General features: G+C 34.2%; 2 protein-coding genes across 4 annotated transcripts; one reads left to right on the top strand and one right to left on the bottom strand.

Annotated features, from left to right (window-relative positions):
- Positions 1-456: 456 nt before the first annotated feature.
- On the bottom strand, positions 457-13,543 carry LOC105341072 (FACT complex subunit SPT16). The gene is made up of 25 exons (XM_011447370.4): positions 13,382-13,543; positions 11,049-11,144; positions 9,897-10,055; positions 9,709-9,768; positions 9,515-9,607; positions 9,074-9,220; positions 8,574-8,725; positions 8,180-8,352; positions 7,712-7,876; positions 7,508-7,602; positions 7,096-7,257; positions 6,696-6,811; positions 6,494-6,576; positions 6,186-6,256; positions 5,757-5,884; positions 5,256-5,391; positions 5,001-5,127; positions 4,040-4,158; positions 3,617-3,742; positions 2,920-3,108; positions 2,495-2,664; positions 2,164-2,293; positions 1,728-1,863; positions 1,254-1,322; positions 457-1,049 (listed from the first exon to the last, which is right to left on the bottom strand). The coding sequence occupies exons 1-25, from the start codon at positions 13,448-13,450 to the stop codon at positions 799-801; spliced, it is 3,222 nt and encodes a 1,073-aa protein (XP_011445672.3). The 5' UTR covers positions 13,451-13,543; the 3' UTR covers positions 457-798.
- Positions 13,544-14,838: 1,295 nt separating this feature from the next.
- On the top strand, positions 14,839-21,643 carry LOC105341135 (uncharacterized). Of its 3 annotated transcripts, none has more exons than XM_066080312.1 (5): positions 14,839-14,998; positions 19,146-19,347; positions 19,512-19,635; positions 19,962-20,159; positions 21,219-21,643. In XM_066080312.1, the coding sequence occupies exons 1-5, from the start codon at positions 14,887-14,889 to the stop codon at positions 21,471-21,473; spliced, it is 891 nt and encodes a 296-aa protein (XP_065936384.1). In that variant the 5' UTR covers positions 14,839-14,886; the 3' UTR covers positions 21,474-21,643. The 3 variants fall into 3 exon arrangements, with proteins under 3 accessions (XP_065936384.1, XP_011445790.3, XP_065936385.1); XM_011447488.4 differs by having other exon boundaries at positions 14,843-14,998; positions 19,962-20,132; XM_066080313.1 differs by lacking the exon at positions 14,839-14,998 and adding an exon at positions 18,989-19,052.
- The last annotated feature ends 1,130 nt before the right edge of the window (positions 21,644-22,773 follow it).

Genomic DNA, 22,773 nt, shown 5'->3' on the forward strand with positions numbered 1-22,773 from the left:
AGCCTGAACCCCACACAATGCATCATGAATTTCACAATCTAGAATGAGGGCTTCATTCAATTTATTTTCCCCCGTTGTGGAAGACTAAGTAGGAAAGATTTTTTAGGTTTGAATACATTTTCATTATTTGGCCATATCAACCCTACTTAAGGGCCTGGACCCCTGACCCAGGGGCCATGATTTTCACAATTTGGGTAGAGAGCTTCATGGACATCTTTTTTTTTCTACAAGTGTACTGTAAAATAATATTTTAACATTTTGTCAGTTTGCATATTTGGCCCTACCAATGAGGTCAGAAATTTCAAAATTTCGATTTCTCTTTTTCTAGACATGCTGGACACCAAAAAGATAACAATTGGCCTTGTAGTTTTAAAGAGGGAGTTAAAGATGTAGAATTGCATGGCAACCAACAACAACAAATAAATTTTGTCACATGAGTGACCCAGGTGATCTAAAAACTGTTATCTTTGCTTCAAACTAAAACTCATTTATTCACAATTAAACATGTACTTGTAGTTTCAGCTCACTATACAACTGTATTTTTACACAATTGGGTACAGTGTACAATTAACACATACATTGATAATAAAAGTAAATAAACATTTCTCATGTTATGTTTAACTCTTTAGTCTTGCATTATACAAAATAGTATTTTGTTTTCTTGACACATAGATGACACAATAAAGAAAGTGTTTGTTCTCCAAGAAACACAACAATAACGCTATGAAAAATCCCTTCAGCACTATCTGTGTAATCTGTAGCATATCTTCCCCCTCCCATGGTCCTCTCTGGCCAACTTTACTTCTTCCTCTTCTTTTCCTTGTGTCGGTCTCCGCTGTCTTCCCTCTTCCGTTTGTGGTCCGACTTGTGAGGCGACTTATGGGACGACTTGTGTGATGACTTGTGAGGCGATTTATGAGGTGACTTGTGTGAGGACTTGTGCCTCGATGAGGAGGATGAGGAGTGGTGCTTGTGGCGTGAGGAGGACGAGGGAGCCGGGGGCTTGTGTTTACTCCCCTCCATTTCATCATAGAGGGTCTCAGCATCAGCTGAAAAAGTAGAGAAAGATTAAAACTATCACACTGGACAAGAACTCCTCATAGATGTAGTCCTCTCTAATACAATTATCGCACAAGATAACTTCTTATGTTACTTCATCCCTCAAACAACATAACCTTCAGAGATAATCATTTACAGATGTTTAGATTAAGAAATAACAGGAACAGTGAGTTGCCAGAAACACAGTGACAAACCTCGCCGAGCTTCCTCCTCCAGTTCATCCCAATCTTTTCCACTCTCCTCACTGGACCCCAGCTCTTCCTCTGTAATTCATACCATAATTCATGTAAATAATAAACAATGACAGAAACATGTCCATGTACCACTTCACAATCTGCTCGCAATTAAATGCTAAAGAATGAAATTTATACAAAAGTTTAAATGCTCATTTATCATTGCATTATTAATTTTTACCTTTACAATGCCTGGCTGTAAAAATATCAACTACAAGTTTCATCAACATCAAAACAAAATCATATACTCATGTGTTGGGCACCTGTTGCACACCTGTTAACATCAGGGCTTACCAGGGGGTATATTGGTATCATTATCCTGACACACAAACAGGTGAAGTACACAACTATAAATGAGCTTAAATAAGGAGTTTAATTTCCCTAATAACTCAACAAATACAGGTACATCTGTATACCTGTGCCACTTTGACTTACCTGAGGAGTCCTCAGCCTCTCCTGACCAATCACTCTCCTCGCTGTAATCCTCACTCGAGTCTCCCTCCTCACTGTCAATGTCAGTGGGAGTGTACGCCTCATCATCTTCATCATCATCGTCATCTCCACCCTCATCCTGAGAATCAATCAACATGTCCACTCTGTTATTCGAACTCATTACAGTGTACAGTGGGCATACACAGTAAAAATCCATGCTCAATTGCAGCACCAATATAACAATTATCATTTTGCAGAATAGCATTTGTAACAGCTGACAATTTGATATTTATTCTCGTAGAAAATACAAGCCAAACTTAAAGTTACACAGAATAAGAGTAAAGTTCTTTGATGGGGTACTAGTTTCAGTGGGTCAGCGAAGTAACTCATCTACGTATTAAATTCATATAATTTACTTTGTACACCATGCATGACTTACAGCACTCTCCGGCTCCAAGAATGACCATCCTCCATTGTCAAAAAAGCCCTCTGGGTCGTCAGTAATTGTCTTCATAATCTTGGCCCAGTTCAAGCTCTGAATTCCTTCAGTGTAATGTACTTCACAGGAACTGCATTAAAATAACAGAAGTTGAAGTGTTTTCGTTCTATCTGACTCAAAGAGTGTAACAACTATACAATCGCGACAGCCGTCAACATTGAAACATTATGAACCGATTTCTAAATGATTTCAATTGTTCTGAAAATCAACTTATCAGCATAAGTAGTTAGTTAAGAATCTATGTTTTTGGCAATGAAGTCTTGACACTCACTTGAGCCAGTCTTTAACATGGTCCAACATGTTCATTGGTATGGAGTTGATCATAGCTGTTTTTTTGCTGTAGTCTTTGTATACAAACACCATGTCAAAGTTCTTCAGATGGAACTGTACACGCTCAAAGTGGATCAGTTCTACCTCGTCCAGAGACACCACAAACGGGGGCTGTAGTATAGAACATAAACCATTCATTTCTTATCTTTATGTGGAAAATAGTTGAAAGTACAGAGTATATTATTGTAGATATCATAGCAAATATAAAACAATATGTAAAAATCTAACGTGAGCAACTTATTTTACAAAAAAAATATAAAAGTCTTTTGTACGTAAAAAAAAAAAAACTCTTTATAAATATGAGTAAGCCAAACTCTATCAGAAAATGTTGGTTTAATTTTGGACAATCAGAAGAAGACCATGTACCCATTCTGTGAGGTGGACCACACAGCCACTGGTGGGCTGCAGCAACACCGTACTTCTGAACGGGGCTCCGTAGAATCCCAACTCTCTGAAGGGCGAGTCAAACTCCACCTCTCCCTTGGTGATGGCCTCAACCTTCTCACAGAATCCTTTGAAGGCAGCTTTCAGTTTTTGTCGCAGTTCTCTTTCAGCCTGTTCATTACATACAAGAGTGTAACATAAGACCAATCAAAAATTCATTAAAGAAGGCAATTATTTATAATTCAATTCTGGTTGTAACAATTTTTGATTGACTAAAAAATTGTTTTATATCGTATAAAGAAGTTGCCTACGTCACAGTCAAACTAACGTCAAAATTGTATCAATCCGCCTAAAGTTATGTTCGAATTGTGTGCAATTTGATGTCATTTTAACGGTAAAAAAAAAACCTGTTTAAATCTAGAACTAGTTAAAAAAAATTAAATTATAAGCAATGAATTTATTATTTATTAGTTTTATACAATATAAAATGGCCTTTATGCTTTTTTATAAACCCATTTTCGGTTTATAAAGCATAAACTGCCCAAACCATATAATAGAAGGGAAAGAATGTGTATATAAATCATACAATATTTTGCCCTTAAGTACACCTACATGTAACAAGCAGTACATTGTACATGAGCATTTTTGTATGAGCATTTGTCAGGAGACTACGCCTGACCTGTTCAGCATGCAGGTCGTCTCTGTCATGCATGTGCTGGTGTTTGCCGAGATCCGTCGTCACCTCTCCCACTTCTGTGTAGAACTGGACGTCTACATGTTTCTTCTTCCCAAACAAAATGGCATGCTAGAAACAAAAAACATACACAATAATAAACACTGGAAAAAATACCTTTTACCTACTCAAAACCTCATTCAGAGCAAATGATTCAAGGAATAGCACAAGTAATGTTTCAAATAAACAAATACTCTTTGATTACCTTACCGGTAATATTCAGTTTTATCTATAATTTTACCGTTAATAATTACTGTTCAATAATTTGCAGTCAATATGATTTTTTCTTTTTTTCCATGCATGCTTTTTTTCCAACCAGATCAGCATATAACTGAGACTTTAGTCAATAAGAGTCTCGTGGATACAGACCTTGAGGTGAAAGTGGAGCAGAATGACCATCTCTCCGTCACACGGCTGGAAGAAGGCGTTCTTGATGTTGTTGTACAGAATGTCCACCTTGTCTCCACGGATGGAGGTGAAGCGGAAACCTGGTCAAATCAGACGAAATCACAGTCAATTTAACTCACTCTAATCAATCCATGTTCACTTGAACTCAGATATACACATGTAGCATTCACAGAGCACATTTCTTTTACATTTGACTGATTTGAGTTTAAAGACCAGCATACATTCTTTAGCCCGAAATGCTAAGAAATTGACCTAACATAATAATCGCATATATTAATTTATTCTATTGCCCAAAATATTTTTTAAACAACACAGAAATTGACTTAAAAGTAATAATCACATATATTAATTAATACTGACATAAATTCATATATACTTTTAGCATTCACAGAATACCTTTCTTTTACACTTGAGTTTAAAGATCATAATAAATTCTTTTGCCCAAAATATTCTTTTTAAAACAACTCAGAAATGACTTCAAGTAATACTGACATACATTAATTACTTCTTGGACATAAATACCAAGATAAAAATTGTCACAAAAAATGCAAGTGAAGTAAGTGCATGTATATAAGAATTTAATCAAGAGTTAAAACTTTGGGAGGGAGGGGGGGGGGGGGGGGTAACTCTGATGTTATGAATGTTCAGACATGATCCAAGTAGCCTTATCACACTACAAGTATTGTGAAATCATTTGAATTCATTGTTGCTCAATTTTAAAAATATTTTTGGGGTACCCCAAACCAATTAATTTACAGCCCTAAAAATATATGATACACTTTCTGTATCAGCATTAGTATTTATATGTATGTTTATGTTCTAACAAATCTCCAAAAATAGGCCACACAACATTTACATAATTGCAGAGGAAATGATGCAGGCAACTGAGGCAAGTATGAATATTGAAATAGACTCTACTAACCATTTGTGTGGGCTTCAAGGCTCCCTGAAATCCTCTTGGATACAATGTTTGGTCTGATGTAGAGATCTTTCAGTTTGGGGTTTCCTCTGTTGGGATTGATAATCAGGGTGTCTTGTTTCACAATGCCCTATAAATTCATGGAACATTCTCTTAACATCTAGATGCATTTCATTGTTCTTGCCAGATTAATTCCCATATTGATTGTAACTGGATAGAAAAACCTCCCCTATACAGCAATCTGTTCACGCCTCATACCTCCTTCTCTCTTTCCTCTGCCTCGCGTGTCTTAAACTTTTTCTGTACTTCTTTGATCAGTCTGTACGCCGTGTTCAGATTGGAGGAAGGGGCCGAAATCTCACCAGGTTCCTTGGTGTTAGAACTTCTGTAGGTTCTGTTAAAGGAAAGAGTATTTGATTTGAGAAAAATCTAATACTTTTTTTAACATGCACACTTTAACTGTATTGAATTCAAATAATTCTAAACTGTCAAAAGGATTCCAAGGCCTGACTTAAGATTTTTACCCAAAACTTTCATCATTTTTAGATTTTCATATTCATTGTCAAGTCCAAGGTACCCATAATGTGAATAATACATCAACTATCATCAATACCGGTACATGCAGGAACATAATGATAGAAACAAGAAAATGAGGAGCCTCCTTTTAATCATGTATTTTTGAGCAAGAACCCAACAACTTTTATTGCAACTTCTCCATAGAATTCCTTCCTTTTTTAAAATGATCTACAAAATATTTACATTTCCTTGACAAATGTGGCATCTGGTTGAGGGAAGCTGGTGCCCTCGTTCCTGCCCAAGGAGGAGCCCGGGTGGAAGAAGTTGATTCTGAGATACGTGTAGTCACCTTCAACGGACTGGCTGATGTTCTGGAGAAATACACAAGTGGTTAATATAGAGAAGTTAAATAGTGATAAAAGATAAATATTAAGAGGAATTTTACACATTTGTAACACACATGAACAAGAAAGTATCGAAAGTACAAGAAAATGCTGTGAACTTACCAAAAAAAATGTTAACTTTATAACATAATTTTAGTCCCATCCTATTCATTCCCATTTATTCCATTTTACTAAGTCTTACTTAAATTGAAGTTGATGATGCCAAATATTACAAAACTCAAGAAAAATCAAAAACAAAATACTGTAAAATTATGAATGTTTTACCTACCTTTATAGTTGCAATGTGAAAAGGTGCTGGTGTTCCAAATATTGGTAGAATAACTGTCTCATATTTTCTGTCTAAAAACAAGTTTTATATTGTAAAACACCAGCACTAGTATCCCTTGTGTTGTAGACTAATGGATAACACTTAAAATGAGCAATGGAGCAAAAATAACATAGTCTATCATTTACAAACCAATGAATGGGAAATTAAAGGGAAAGTTGAATTATTTAGAAAATAAAATGGATTCTTTGAATATTGATGTACCATATATTAACACTTTGACTGTTGTTATTTTTGTTATCATTACTTACCCACATACAACTGTAAGTTACGAATCTCCTGTTCCTGGGGCATCTTTGATGAGTTTGAATATGACACAACTGACTTTCTTACTCTACAAAATCATAAATAAAAACCCTTTGTATATATATCTTAACAACATACATGTAGATTCAAGGTGACAAAAAAAAAGTATCAGCATGAAAACTGTCAATTGCCCTCAAGCATTCTTACTTCTTTTCTTCATTATCTCCTTTGAGTCCTTTCAATCTCTCTCGTGCATCTTCATTAATTTTGGTGGCCAATTCTTTCTGATGTTCATGTCGCTTCTCTTCTGCTGTCATTTCAGTCTGAAATTCATTAAAATGAACATACTTAAGGGTACAAAAGTTTAAGCGTGACAACACCATATAGGCACAAGAGAGATAACTCTTATTTCTCCTCAGATTTTATTTACAATTTTGCACAATAAACAAAATTTCTGTCTCCAGAATCCTTCTGTATGAAAAATTTGTTATGAGGATATACAAGCAGAACAAACTTTCACATTGAAGTAATAAGGAGAAACATGTATCCTAGAACAGAGTACATAACCCTCATCAGAATCTCTCAATACTGCATGGAGCTATCCTACCCTGGTCCGACTGTCGAGGACCGCATTCCTCGCTCCTCGCCCGAGGAGAACCGGCTCCTCTTCCTTCTCCTCCTCCTCTTCCACTTCGTCAGGGTCCTTCAGGAAGATACAGACATGCTTGATCTTTTTCTGTTTGGTTGTCAGCAAGGAGGCTGGGGAACCCTGGAATTTTAGTGTAACAACAGTGTTAATCTGATCGAACTATAATATAGGATACCCGTCACACTGCCAAACAGGTAACTAAATACTCATATAACATAACATACACTGCACAAGTCTTTCCTCTTGCAAATGTAAGAAAATAATCACAGTCACATAAAATTTATGTTTATTCCAGACACAGTCAGAACTACATGTAGATTAACTCTCCCAAGTATTAAAGTCATAATAAACTATATCATAAAATACAAACCTCATTGACTAGGACTGTGTCCCCCAGGAAAAGAGCGTATTTCTTTCCATCATTCACTAGATCCCCAAATCCCACATTGATGTTGAAAGTCATTCCTTTAACATTTATAAAATAATGTTTTATCAAGTTGCATCTGTTAAAATCTCTTTTCCCCAACATGTGAAAATGATACACTAAAAAGCCATTGAAACGTTAGTTTCTCACCTTTCTTGGCTTTAGCTGTTGTCTTTGCTGAGATCAATAAGGACCCCTCCCTGAACTCAATGCCCATGGCAAACCCGAAGGACTTGGTCATCTTACTCTCCAGGTCTGAGCGCTGCTTCTTCACAAAGGAGACGATGCCCTCGTACACCTCGCTCAGCTTGGTCCCTACATACACCACAATGATTATGTACAAACAAACTTATTTAATAACTACATGTATTCTAATATATTTTGTTTTATTAACAAAATTACGCAAAAAGATGCAAAGACAGATTTGTTGACAAAACCAAACCATCTTAATTGGGAAACCTATACAACTTAAAATTATTTTTGAGGATTTTTTGTGATAAAATCACTAAACTAGAATAAGTAAAAGCAAGCTTTGATATTTCTACTTGAAAAAGACACCTGGAGCATTTGTCATTCAGATTATTTAATTCAGAACTAACCAGTTATTGCTGGTCTTACCATCCTGGAGCTTGTTCAGGATTTCTTCTTCCACTTTTAAGAGAAAGTCATAATCTTTCTGCTGTTTCTCAGAAGGGTCCACCATTAACGTTCTAACGATGTTGGCGCAATAAGACTTGTATCTTACTCCGAGGGCACATATAATGGTCCCAAAGTCGAGGTTCGAGTCGTCACTGTAATACAAGGAGCTTCATCTGATTTTGTCCTTACATGCACATTTCTAAAGAGAATCTTTTATTTCATGTCAAAAACATTTCACAAATAAAGGTTCTTATTTTGTCATGCTTGCAACTTATAAATGACTTTATACCACAGACATAATACAGATAAGGAGACAATGTCCAACAACATGTTACATCAACTATCTCTGTCTGCTCTGGAATCATTTCCTGACCTGACAGTGGAGAATTTGAGGCTGTATTTGCCCCCACTCTGTACGATGGCTGGGTAACACATGTCCAGCTGCCCAACATCCACTCCCCCCACTATCTTCTTGTTCTGTAGGGCCTGCTCCACTCCATCTGCCAGCTTCGAGTGTTTCACTTTCTGTGGGAATAAACATTTTGTATATATTTCCAAATTTATACATCTCTCAAATTTTCTTTTATAAATGCTAGATGTACATGCTTAACTAAACCAAGTACAGGAAACATGGAAATTTCCAGAATTAAGGTTGCAAATTTAGCAAAAGCTAGATGATTTGCTAAACGAAAGACCTTACACTGTTTTCCTAACAGTCAAAGAACTTTATTCATATCTCATTATATCTCAAATATATTCCCTACACAAATGCAATGTTACATAAAATGCACAAAAAAGACCCCATACGGTTTCAGTATACAATCAATCAAATTGACTTTACTAAATACACTCTTGCGTGCATTAATTCCCAACCTTTTCAGCATCAATAATCTCCATGATTTGTTCCCGGAGGTATTTGGAGAACACTTCACAGGTGACTGCTGAAGCTTTCTGCATTGTTTTGATTTCCGATTCTTCCTTTGGAGCCATTATGTAGGCCATGGTGGAGCTAACATCTACCTGTGAAAAAAAAACAACCCACAGGTTCAAAGTTCATCAATACTGAAGTAGGTCAAGAGAGTAATTTACATGGAACTTTCTAGGTCCCAAAAGATTAAGGAAGAAATTCTTTAATCATGAGCACGTCACTGGATTGGCAACAGATGCTGCACAAGACAATACCAATAAACACCTTGTGGTTGAAAATATCAACAGAAACTGTTTCACCTTTGTAGTTGTATAATCTTTACTGCTTTCAACAGTACACTACAATCACTTGTATATGAATCTAGCCGAGACGGAAATTGTCTTTACCTTCTGGAATGAAGCTGCTCCTAAAGCTGATCTCCAGCTCTCCATGAACTCGCCGGGGAACTTGTCTTTACTGAATTCTCCGATGGTCTTACCCTGTCACACACAAATTTATACGTACCATTACATAATTCCAGATTAACATTCTAGTCAAATTCATTCTATTGCTGTGTACATTGAAAACTGTTAAAAGTTACCTTTTTGCTTGATTTAATTTCACTTATCAGCTTCTGGAAATTTTCTTTGTCTTTATCCCCCTGTGTAAAACAAAGAAAGCAATAACAGAAGAAATTCAACAAACACATATAAAGTACATAAAATGACAAGTAGATCATTATCACCAATCTGACATCATTAACTCACGAGGATACTTGGAATACCATACCTTGTTGCGAGTCAACAGCTTGATCTGTGGTTGGTCGTTTTCTTTGGATGCCTCTAACTGCTTCAGAAAGTCAATCTTCTTTTTGCTGGCTAGAACAGAGATGCTCTTCTCACAGAAGACCATCACAGTGTCCGTCAACTCGTACCCAAACAGCCAGGTCTAGAGATTAACATACACATTGTTAGTCATTTCATTTATACAGTGTACATTATAGAACAAGATCAAGAGAACATTTGGCTACATTGCTCACCTCAGCAACAATAACCAATAATAGAATCATTTGAAGGAGTCATATACAAAATATCTGGACAATGTAGATTCTACTAGAAAATAAATTCTCTCTAGATATTCTTTTGTTAAGACACTTTTGAAACTGGATGATTTAATGGTCAAATCACATAATGAGTATTGCAGACCTCAAGAAGATCTTAAACAACCGTTCACATAAATATAAATCTACATTAAAATTGGAACCACTTGTATGGCCCAAGAATTGTCCAAAGTCTTTGAAATTGAGAATAAAAAAATGTCAAGATGCTTGTCAAGATGCTTGTATATATTATAAGTAATATCACATATTACAACATTTGAAAAATTCCATCCCCGCCCCATTGTGGCCTTATCCTATCCTCAAGGATCATGATTTGAACAAACTTAAAACTTGAGCTTTCAGCTCAGGTGAGCTAAAAACCTCTATTTATATTTGGTTGACTGTTCCTTGTGATGTTTAAAGGCCTTTACTAAGTCTTCATTTATTATAAATTGCCTTCAAGACGGGAACTCTAGTTCTACTTAAAGATTCATTCATTTCTTTATTATTTGTAATAAATTAAAGCCTGTTAGATTTCTCTGTTTCTGAGGACTTTTGTGATATAACAATGAGTGAAAAATTAACAAATTGAATGATAAGAACTAGTAATTTTTTACATAGATAGGAGAGATCACTCCACATTAACACCTTGGCAATTCCTTGGAAAGAAAATAGATAGTGTGGACTATAATCATTTTTTTTTACTCAACTTGCTATACTACGCTTTTACTTTTAAGTAGCCTTATATGCTGTGAGATCAAATATATATAAATAGCAGGGCATCAAAATTATTTGGATAACCAAGAGTTATGCCAGGTTTCCCAGATGTCTCTGACCAGTACCTGCAGGGCTGTAGACTTGGAATAAACAACTTCTTCGTCGATTCCAACCGACGTAACCAAAGCGTCCATCTGACCCAGGGCATCTCCAGATGATTTCTGTCATAAAACACATTTAAAAACAATTTAGAACGCAATTGTCTCAAACAAATTTTATGATTTTAACAGTGACAAGTTACTGAAGTTAGGGAAGATATCAAGAAATAAATAAAGAAGAATAGTTACAATATTCAGTGAAGGCATCAATTAAAATATCAAGCTAGTTGAATTTACTGAGATTACCTAGAATTATTGCTGCCTATTAGTGACTTTACAAGTTTTGAGTTGATTTTAGAGAGCATGCTAGTATTAATTAAATTTTTAATCCCTGGACTTTAAAGTTTAAATTTTGTCGGTTGATTTTAACTCAGATCGTATGTCAGAGTAACGTAGAAATAACAGATCAGAAATCTGATGCTGAATTTCTTAGTGATCTCATATATCAAGGCATAGAATGTCATCCATTCCGACATTGACACATTTTCCACTCATTAAATAATTCAGTCTATCCCAAAAGCACTGGACTGTTGGACAAAACAGGTGAAAATCTAATTAGTCCGATGCACTAACCGGTAAAATCGGTCTGTTTGTCTGAGGTTTGTTTTGGTTGGGTTTAAACTTTATATTTTCTATTTGATCGTATGGATGCTTTACTTAGTACCAAAACCTGTTAATAAAAACGTTTTGTTGATCGTGATTGTTTCAAAACATACTTCTACCATTATGGGTCTTAAATATTTCAATGGCCCGGTCATTGGGGATCCTTTGGACAGAAATGACTGAGTGTAGACAAGTGTGCCTCATATTCCGGGTTAGTTTGCATCAGTGATGAGTACATGTGACTTTGGTAGGAAGACGTTCATTTACTTCAAGCGTTTGAAGAAAGATGGAGTCGAGACCAAGCAGAGCGAAACATTAGTCATTACAGGACGAAGAGAACAAAGGACAACAGATTAAGAAAACAATAACATTTTGGAGGAAATTATTTAATACGATCCAATCTGTGTTTGGGGGGAAGAGGGAGATAAATATCTTGAAGACTACCTCCAAGAGAAAATAAAAAGTTTGAAATTGTTTAAAGAGAAGAATAAATTTTGTTAATTGTTTATTGTGTTATGTGTTAATTGATTCATTTGATATAAATTCATTTCGTAAAAACTTTGGACTGGTGAAAATTTGTTTGGTCCTGTGAAATATTTTAAACTGTCTGTCCAAATGTCCTGTGATGATTTTTCTTTTCCGCGAAGACTGAATATTCATACTCTGTCCAAAGTCGTTTCAATTGCTTTTTTGCAATTTTTCATGAAAATAAACATACTTGTCAATTAAGCACAACTGAAATCGATAAAAGGGAGAAAATCCAAAGTTTTTTCATTGTGATACATCAGCTACTTTTACCCAGAGAAACTCCTAAGAACTAAAACAAATTAAGGAGATTTATAATTGGAAATGTTTTCATCCTCTCTACATTCAAAGGTACACAATCTGTACAGAAGTACCCCAAACACAATTTTTAAACTGGGTACTTTCATGCTGTTTGCAATTCAAAATCACCATATTGGCGTGCGACCAGTTCTTGCCAAGTACCATTTCACGCCATTGCATTGTTACATTATTTTATCAAGTTCTACACATAAAATTATATACGAAGAGATGTAACAATGCACTGGCGAGAAATGGTACTCGGCGAGAACTGATCGCACACCAGTACTGGCGTGCGACCAGTTCTCGCCGAGTACCATTTCTCGCCAGTACATTGTGACGTCATGTTTCGTCTATAATTTTATGTGTTGATAAAATGACGTCACAATGTACTGGCGAGAAATGGTACTCGGCGAGAACTGGTCGCACGCCAGTAGACTTCTTATTTTTGGTTGCGGTATACGTATAGAGGGGGCATTTCGAAACAGAAAATCTGGACTTTTTCATTCTAATAAAACAATGTAATTCGGACACAAAGGTAGTAATGATTTTCAAATATAAAGTAAAAAGTGGTGGAAGCAGAAACTTAGAACAGAGTATAGTGATCACATCAAGTCATAGATCAAGACGTGGAATTCCACTCGTTCCGAAATGGGTGAGCAAAACCTGATGTATGCTCAATCATTCAAATGTAAATATGAAAACAACTCACTTTAAATAAAATATCTTTAGGTATATAGATCTATCACCATTATCCTACGAAGTTGAGACTATTTGATACATTATAGCTTCAAGATCACCAGCAGTAACATTATTATACAAACGCAGATACATGCTATTAAAACACGTGTGTGATTTATGGTTCAAAGACTCACGTTCCATGCTTGATATAAGCGCTTGATTCTCCTGAAAAATGCTTCTTTATCAACGTGTAAACTTGACATGATCAGCTCCGGTCGTACTTAGTTCATCACAATCATAACAATGTGCAGAACGAAGCACTATGGCGGGAGATGATCTAGATGACGGTGCCAATGCGTTTCGCTTCTATGGACGGCTCGCGCCAAGACGTTTCGCTCCGAGAGATCTTTCGCACCGGGACGTCTCACCCCTGATGGCTTTGCTGTCAGTAATATGTCACAATTTATTATATTATTTATATTATTATAATATACATATATTTTTAATTGTTCAGTTTGTTTCATGCAAACATAAAATTCTGGTTGACAAACATGCATGCATTACATGTAGTTTTACATGGTAGGAAAATTTACTTCCAGATTAATCCTATACAGTTGTGGCTGAATAGTTTGGGTTTTATTCTATTGAATGCTTATATTATCTTTCTCTTAATTAAAAATGCAAATCAAGAGTGTAATTTGATTGACATTTTAGATAGACAAATATTCTGGTTTTACTTATGTCTTACTTATACTTTCATATCATGACAGTAAACTTAATGATTTACTATACAATTTTTTTAAAAATTGAAAATTGCACCCCCTCCCCCGCATGTTCACAGTGACATTACAGCTTCTATGCGTTTATCATTCTCTTAATAGTGCTAAGATGTATCAAATCACTTCATATATTAGCACTTTTTTAGTTCCTTTTTTTCAATTGCACTGGGTCATAAAAACTTTTTCCCAATATCTGTGTGTCTGGAAGTCCAAATGAAAGGCGGTAGGTTAGTGAATTAGCAAAATTAATGTAGGTTTGAATGCAGAAATGTTGAAACAGTAAACCAATGGTACTTCCAATATTGATTCTATAAAACTATCTTTTAAGTAAAAAATATATTTTAATTAAATTAATATACTGGCGGTATAATCGTCATTGATTACAAGAAATTCACGATTTAAAATCATATTTTTTTAATCTTTTTTTTTTTTAGGTAAATAAAAAAATGATTTTTTCTTTTAAGAAAAAAAAATAAATACTGATATTTGTAAACAATTCTTATTTTTGGAAAACATTTTTTTTTTTTTTAGATAATATGAATAAATCGGTGGCATATATTTTAATTCTTAAAAATGAAACTAAATTTGTTTGTGTCTATTTAATTCGAGACTGTCTCTCTAAAAATAAGATTATTATAGATATAAGAGATCAATTAGCTGTATAATTAATAAATTGTTGTTGTTATTATAATTATCAAAGGGAATTTTTCATGATTGGAAAAAAGATAATTTGTTTAAACATTTAAATTGATATAATCAAAACAATTATAGCAAAATCGGTTCGTTACTTTCATAGATCATAGTTTGAACGAGCAGCGGTTTTTCTTTTGAAATTTGTAATTTCTATTCACAGACTTGACCCTTTGATCTCAAGAACCTGCTTTATAAGGAGATGGAAGTCCGTTACTTGACCATTTACGATGGATTCAGTCAGCCCTCCCTGTATCTCTTGTGGCGGAGAAGTTCGTCCCCAGCAACATGCCCTAAACTGCGTGGCCTGCAACGGATGGCAGCATCGCTTGTGCAACACAGGTAAATATAGCTTGTCTTATAAATTTACAGGTACTTTTAATGTAAAAATTAAATGTATTGAAGACATCTTATCTAAAAGTTATACATCCGCTTTAGATATTAATCTAAATGTTTAGGGGTTAGGGATGGGGTGCATTTTCAATTTGTATTAAAGTTTACAAATGACATTCATATGTTCAGTTGTAATTTGGGTGACACGAAGAGGATTTATTTTTGAATTGGTATAATTGTAAACTAATCTAACATTTGTTTTTATTTTTTTTAATTATCAAAGATTGGGGAACACGCATTTAAGATAATTAGTTTTATATATATTTAGTATAAAGTTATTGGAAAAGTATATGTATAGTTGGTGTAAATCTCCCATGTTTAGTCAGTTTTAAAGAGCTTGTGTTTACCAGGAAATATCGGTTTTTTGGAATCACCAGTGGCAAATTCCGGTATTTCCACTTCTGATTTTCACTCAGCTGGAAAATACTAGAAATTACTGTGAAATACAAATTTCATTTCGTTATTTGTTTGATTTTTTTAAAATGTAAAGCAAGTATTTAGAAAATAAGATATAAGCGCACAAAATTACAATTCAGCATGCTTACCATTTCACTGTCAGTATTATAGATATTTTATTCACCAGATCATCCATTACCAAAAGAATCCTATAACAGCAAGCACAAGTTTTAATCCATATTAAACCCCAAGTTCTGTATTTTTCCGATTTATGATATTACTTAAAAACAAAGACGTATAATCCTTGACTGGAAAGTAAAATTTCCATAGGTATTTTAATTGACTCTTTCAAGAACCCGAACACATGTTAGATTACACTTTTGTATAGGATGTGTTAGACTTTCACGACTATATGAAATTAACTGTTAAATAAAGCTATCTTAACCTAGTGCTCGCAAAAATTTTATATCACACGAAACCTTATGTAAAATGCGTTTTTTAATTTCATTTTATATAAAATTTTCATATTACAATTCTTTATACAAGTACTTGTATCTTCACGTATGCCGTTATTATTTAGTTAGAAAATCGTAAATGTTAATGTAAATGTTTTATAGTCTCTTTATACCATTGTAAAGTGGTTCTGGGATTGAAACAAATGAATCTGTTAGAAATATACATATACTTGTAGACGAATTAATTAATGTTGAATTTGAAATTGACCCCATTTGATTTTGGCCAACAAAGATATTGACTAAGACAATTAATTAAATTTACGTGTATAGATACATTAATTGTTACTAGTATTTACTTTTCCGGATGGTCAACATTTTTTGGTGTATGTAACTATTTAATTTATTATTGAATTCTATAATTCCCTTTAACAAAATTATAATCAAAGAGTCTTCAATATTTGATTCAGGTGAAAGATATTAATATTAAGACCTTAAGATCTTGTTGATTGGGTGTTCAGAATTGACTAAGATATTATAAAGATTCACATCTTTCCTTTGGTTCATCAATTTATATTTGACAACCACTTGGTATTTTTCCCGCTATTTCTTAAGAAAATCGATTGAAATTCATATTATGCACATTGTATTCCTAACTTGTTTTCAAATATGTATTTATTTCGTTTCATCAAAATTTCGAGTATATAATGCACAAGTATCTAGGGAACGATCAGTCGACCATGCATTCCTTTTGGACATCATATTGTTCAGACAAGGTGCCTTATCCTTGCGTGGAACTTGCTATTCTTTTTTCTGTATGTTATTATGTAAATGCAAGAGCAATCTTTTTGATTTACTTTTTAATAGGCTTGAAGAAACAATTTTAATTAACTCACATTTGCTTCTTTGGGGTAGTGACAATTTGTCTTACAATACAAACGGTTTATTTTTTCAGCAGTTCAAAAGTTCATTAAATAGTCTGGAAGATTTGATTATTAAATTCCTTTTTGCTTTTGCTTTTTATACTGTATATTAACGTTATCTACTATATATTCGCAATTACTTTGTAAATGCATGTTTATGAATTTAATTATTATAAAGTCAATAACTATAAGTAACATGTAATATTACTATGACAATTGAATATATTGTATGCATTATCATTAGGAGAGGAATTTGTAAGTTGTAAGAACTTGTTTCCAATCCTTTTATGTAATTTACACAATAAAATATGTTCAAATCAAATCTGTATGTACCTGTTAAAGTCCGTATTTTAGATGTCTAGGGGTCCTGTTATAAAACTTCCCGAAATGAATTTTACTATAAGTAATATACACAATCTTAAAAATGTTAAAAAAAATATAAATTGAAATAATGTTATAATAATATTTAATAAATTTTTAGGTCTCCTGAGTCACTCAGGGAGCCTTTTGCCGTTGGTTATCGTTCGTCGTCGTGTGTCGCCAGATTAACATTCTTTAACAGCTTCTTAAATTGTTACCATTTTTTATGTTTGGCTTCTGTTTAGGATAAGAAGAATGTAAATCATAAAATATATGATCTTAGCTGTCCATGGGCCTCATAAGCGGGACCAAAACTGCAAAAAATGCAATTTTTTCAAATTCTCTGTTTCCACACAAATGGGATAAAAACCAAGTGCATGGTTATGATGTCCATGAAGCCTGCTACTAAAATTATGAAATTCGTGGCCCCTGAGTAAGGGGTTTAGACCCTAGGGCGGGGCCATATAGTTATAGTAAAACCTCCCTCTCTACTCCTATATATATGTAAATCTGCGAAAAACTAAATGCAAAGTTATGATGTTTATTTTATTTTTTTTATTATGATATAAATTTCATTTGAATATACAATATATCAATGTAAGCGTTTTTAGCACACTTGACAAATCCATTGACAAGATCAATTTCAACAATTTTAAGGCAGAGAAAAAGAGAAAGTAGGAAATGGAGAGTGGGGGTAGAGAATGGAAAAGTCGTGAGGATGCATGTATCATGTCAGAAATATTTTACTAATACATCAGCATAATCAAAAATATTTACTGCCGAGTTGTTGTATTCAGACAAAGTATACTTAGATCGTGCAAATATGTCAATGGTCAGGATCTACATGTACATGAGAAAAAGCCAGTCAGTCAATTGGTTTAAGAAATTATCATATTTGCCTCCATAATTTCAAAGAGTTCTTAATAAGAATGGGTGTGTCCTCATTTGGACCATACACTATGATCAAACTTAAACGATGGCTTTGAATGCTGAGGTCTATTACCACAAAAATTCCAGAACCATTTATTAATTTCTTATGTACTTTACATAGTTATGATGTTCATAGAACCTTCTGGCTAAAATTACAATGTTATTAGTCCACAATGACCTCATCTTAAACCGTGAAATCTCCATGGAACAGGGGTTCAGGGTTTTTATTTGGGGGTGGGGTGGTGGTGACAAATGTGGCAATATAGTTGCGTGTATTTCTAGGCCACATGATATCCCTCCGACAATTGTTCCCATTTGATGAATTAATGTCTCAGATGAGGGACTATCATACTCAGATCACAGTCAGTGCCTGTGGGCATCTTGTTTGTATTAGGGAGGTTTGGGTCACCTCCATTTTGTGAAGTAATTTCTTTTGCATGAAAAAAAAACCCAATAAGATTTAGCTAAGACATTAACATTGTCGCAGCAGTCTCGAAGTTTAACAGCATTTTACACCGTATGATAATTTAACCGAGAATTTTATTTTATCTAACAATCATTTCAGATACGGTTGACACAGTTGATAAAGTGGATCTGGACCTTCTTTCCACGTATTTTATACAGTCATTACTAGTATTTGTTGTAATCATTATTATATAATTTTTTAAATGTATAGATTAGGCCTTGATTGGTGAATAAACATGTATAAGTACATCTTTGCAAGTCATGAGTTCGAATCCCGCTGGGTCTTTTTTTTTTTAGATTTCAATTCATTAAAACTAAGTTATTGTAAAATATTGACCATGATAAAATTTCAAAACACTGCATGACCAGTTATAAATTAAGTATGGGTTTCTTTCATGCATAATGATATCTCATGTTGTCAGAGTCGGACTTACAGGAAGTGGAATTAGCAACCAATGTCAAGATTTCTTCCAAAACGTAGACATCCTAGACCAAAAAAATCGAAAATTAATGATAAAGAAAAAAATATGTCGTATTAACCATTATCTTGAATATAATTTCTTTTTGCAGGAATCTCGCTACAGCGGTACAACATTGCTAAGTATGGTATAAAGGACCTGAACTGGTTTTGCAGACCGTGTGAGATGAGGTACTGGCCGGAGCACGATGAACGAGTTGTATCAGACAACCCCGCCAACTCTGTGGTCCCCGCAGATCCACTCAATGAAGCATTTGTTACTGGACATTGCTGGGAGCCCGAACATTTGGATTCGTAAGTTTTTTTTAAATTTGTATGTCATTCTAAAAGTTTATTTCACTCAGAAGATTTTAAAACATACAGTAAAATAGAAAAAAACAGCTAGGTGATCTAAGTCATAAAGAGAAACATTATTTTTCTTACATTAATATCAATATTGTATTTGATTTTTTTCTCAGTTCGTTGGAATCAGACGACAGTACATCAAACGATGACGTCATCCGTTACAGAATTCTGGAGAAGGGGAGTAAGCGTGGGGGGAGATTGTTGGTTGCCAGCAATGGATACACATACGGATCAAAGGTATATATACTTCCACTATGAGGACAAAACTGGATAATTAGTTTACAATATTACATTGAAAACCAATCATAAAATTCAAATTCAATGTACATAATGTTTACCTGTTCTATTATAAGGACAAAACTGTTTTAGTTTACAATATTACGTCAGATTTCGATTTTAAATTCTAAAAAGATTTTCTGACCAAATTAGGTAACTTACATGTAATTGTGTTGCGAAGTGCAGAAAAGTTACAATATTTCATAAAAAGCTTGATCTTAACCGCCTTTTAAGATCTAAACGTTGTTGAATACTTATCTTATAGTTGATGTCTTGTTTTATTTTAGTCTCAGAGGAACAACAAGTCCTCCACTTTGTGGCGGTGCAGCGTCAGATCCGCCAAGCTTCAGTGTCCCGCCACGGTTAGTCAGAGGGGTCACTATTTCCAGCCAGGAACACGGCCGCATGGTCACCCAGCGGATCCAAGACAGCCGATTTACAAAGAAGTCGTTGCACTGGTATTAACGAGGCCGAGTACAGAACGAGTACGCACGCTTTCGCGCAGCGTTTCATTTGTATTGTGACGTCATCTTTCTGCTTGGTTGACGCCATGGCGTGATAGTTTCAACTGCAGATATTCAGCGAAAATTGTTGAAAATATCTCGTTTGATGCGTAAAAATAATGTTATATTGTGGAATAAACATAAATGTCTCGAAGTATAAGCTATATTTGGGCTCGGGTCGAAAACGTGAAGAGGGTTCAGCAAGCCTAGCCTTCTGTCACGTTTTCTTAACCCGCCTAAATATAGCTAAATTCATATATTTCAGACAGTAACCATGTTTTTTATATCAATGACCCTTAATATGTGATGTTATATATTTTTTATTACTTAAATATGTCTGAATGTTTTAATAATACTATTTAGATCACCTTTTCCGCTTTTGTCAAATAAAAAATAGCCATTATCTGACGAATCTGGGAAATTGGGCATACAAAAATCAACTTTGATAAGACCCCTGGAACAAACCAGGAGGTAAAAGGTTTTTTTTATTTGACCATTAGATGCCTTTTAGCAATAACTTTAATATGTAGAACAGAAAAAGAAATCCCTAGGGCAGAAGTTTTGAAAAAATGTAAAAAATATGCAAAATTGATACATTTCAAGCAAAATCCCATAGGGTCCTATGTTAAAGATTAACACACTTTGAGATGATCCCCTAAACAAACGGTGTGGTAAATGTCTTATTTTTTAATCTTAAAATAATAATTATATCAGTAGAAATTCATGTAAAAAGTTTCATCCAAAAATCTAGGGCAGAACAAATTAGACCCGGCCTCGTTAATTCAATTTCAAAATTTAATTCAACATTTGTGCGCTTATGTAGAGATCTGTATTTTAATCAGATTGAACATTTGTGTACTTGACCAATCCTGAAAAATTCAAGTTCCTTCTGTCCTTCTGACATATCATAACGATTTTAGCAGTAAAATGCATTTTGACCAACTTTTATTGTTGAAATTTAAAGTCAGAAAGACAATGCGACGAATTATTTCATTTTGATGAACACATATATGCATCTAATACATCCTATTTCATTTTCAGGTTAAAGAACAGATAGAGAGCAATCGGCACTCCACGGCTTCGGCTGTTGTGACAGACATCCTGACCACCCTGTTGCCCGAGGAACAACATTTCCTGGCTCCGAAGTACGACCTGCTGAAGAGAATCGCTAACAGACACAGGGCGGGAAAGCGACCGAGAGTCCCTGCCGCGACCCCTAACGCAACGTCCGTGTGCTTCAGTCCTCTCCCTCTGTCCCGACAGCTGACCGGAAGAGGAGACCATAACGTCGAGTGATATATGTGGGGTGCTGTGCTCCAGTAGTGTGAAATAGTGGACATGACTTTATTGCTTGAACGCAATACTAAACTGTAATTTGTGATGGTGGCATTGTTAGAACTTTTAGTGCTGTTTGTTTTTATGATCATTGACTTTACCTCTTTTCAAAAGATTTAAAGAATAAACATACAAGAATTCTGACAAATGTTTTTGTTTATTTTTATATTGACAGATTTTTTAATACATACATAAAATGAATAACCTTAAATTGGTGAATATTCATTTCAAAATTAACTCTAACACGTTGTCTGAAAGCACATATAGGGAGATATTGAATTCAAAATATAATGTTAAAAAACCTAACAAATCATTCATGGGTAGAAAATAGTTCATTAAATGTTGAGGTACTCGATTAAAAACTTCTTAGAAATAAAACAATGCATGTCATGGTAGTAAAAATGATGATTCTACAAACCGGTTGGTGTACCAAACCAGTTTGACATATTATTTTTTTTCCTCTGGCTATACTTTGCACCACTTTCATTCATTTATCTACGTCATAACTTAATTTACTACTTGTGCAATTATCAGAATATATATCATCGATGAGATAAAAAGATATGTGTGAATATAAAATTAAAAATCTGATAAGAGTTAAAAACAGTCCTGTAGACATAAAAATTAAATCAAGGTTTTCCAGACTGATATTTCAAGGTTCAAAAGAATGATATCCTAGATTAAACGCCACAATGCAAGGATAATAGCAACTCCCAGAAAAGGCAAAGAAAAAAATGACTCAGCAAATCGTCAGCATAAATCTATCAACAGATTTTTTAAAATGTCATGAAATATTTGAAAATGTTTTCTTTGTAAACGGTTTGAGTCGAATTGACTTTGCTCTTTATTAAGCAATAAAAATACAAAAAAAAAAACTTTAGCATTTATATATTCAATGATAATGATATTAAATAAATGGATACTTTTGACAGTTGTGTTTGGGTGAAAACCACGTAAGTTAAAAGAACTTGTGTTCAAACATTTTGTATAAAATGATTTCATACAATTGATTATAGTCAAATCAATCAATGGATATCATTTTCATAATAATTCACTTTAATCCGAGTTTCCACGTCAAATTATCGTACTGTGAAAAAAAAACAAGAATATTTTTTGTATATAAACATAACAAAACAAACGGATTTCTGTTACACAACTACCCGGTCACTGTCCATACAAATCTCTATTCATTATACAACCTGATCGTCCTACCCCCCCCCCCCCCCCCCCCAATTTTCTATTACTGCTTATCGACACTTGT

The sequence above is a fragment of the Magallana gigas genome, chromosome 3 (genome assembly GCF_963853765.1).
Source record: "Magallana gigas chromosome 3, xbMagGiga1.1, whole genome shotgun sequence".
Classification (NCBI taxonomy): domain Eukaryota; kingdom Metazoa; phylum Mollusca; class Bivalvia; order Ostreida; family Ostreidae; genus Magallana; species Magallana gigas.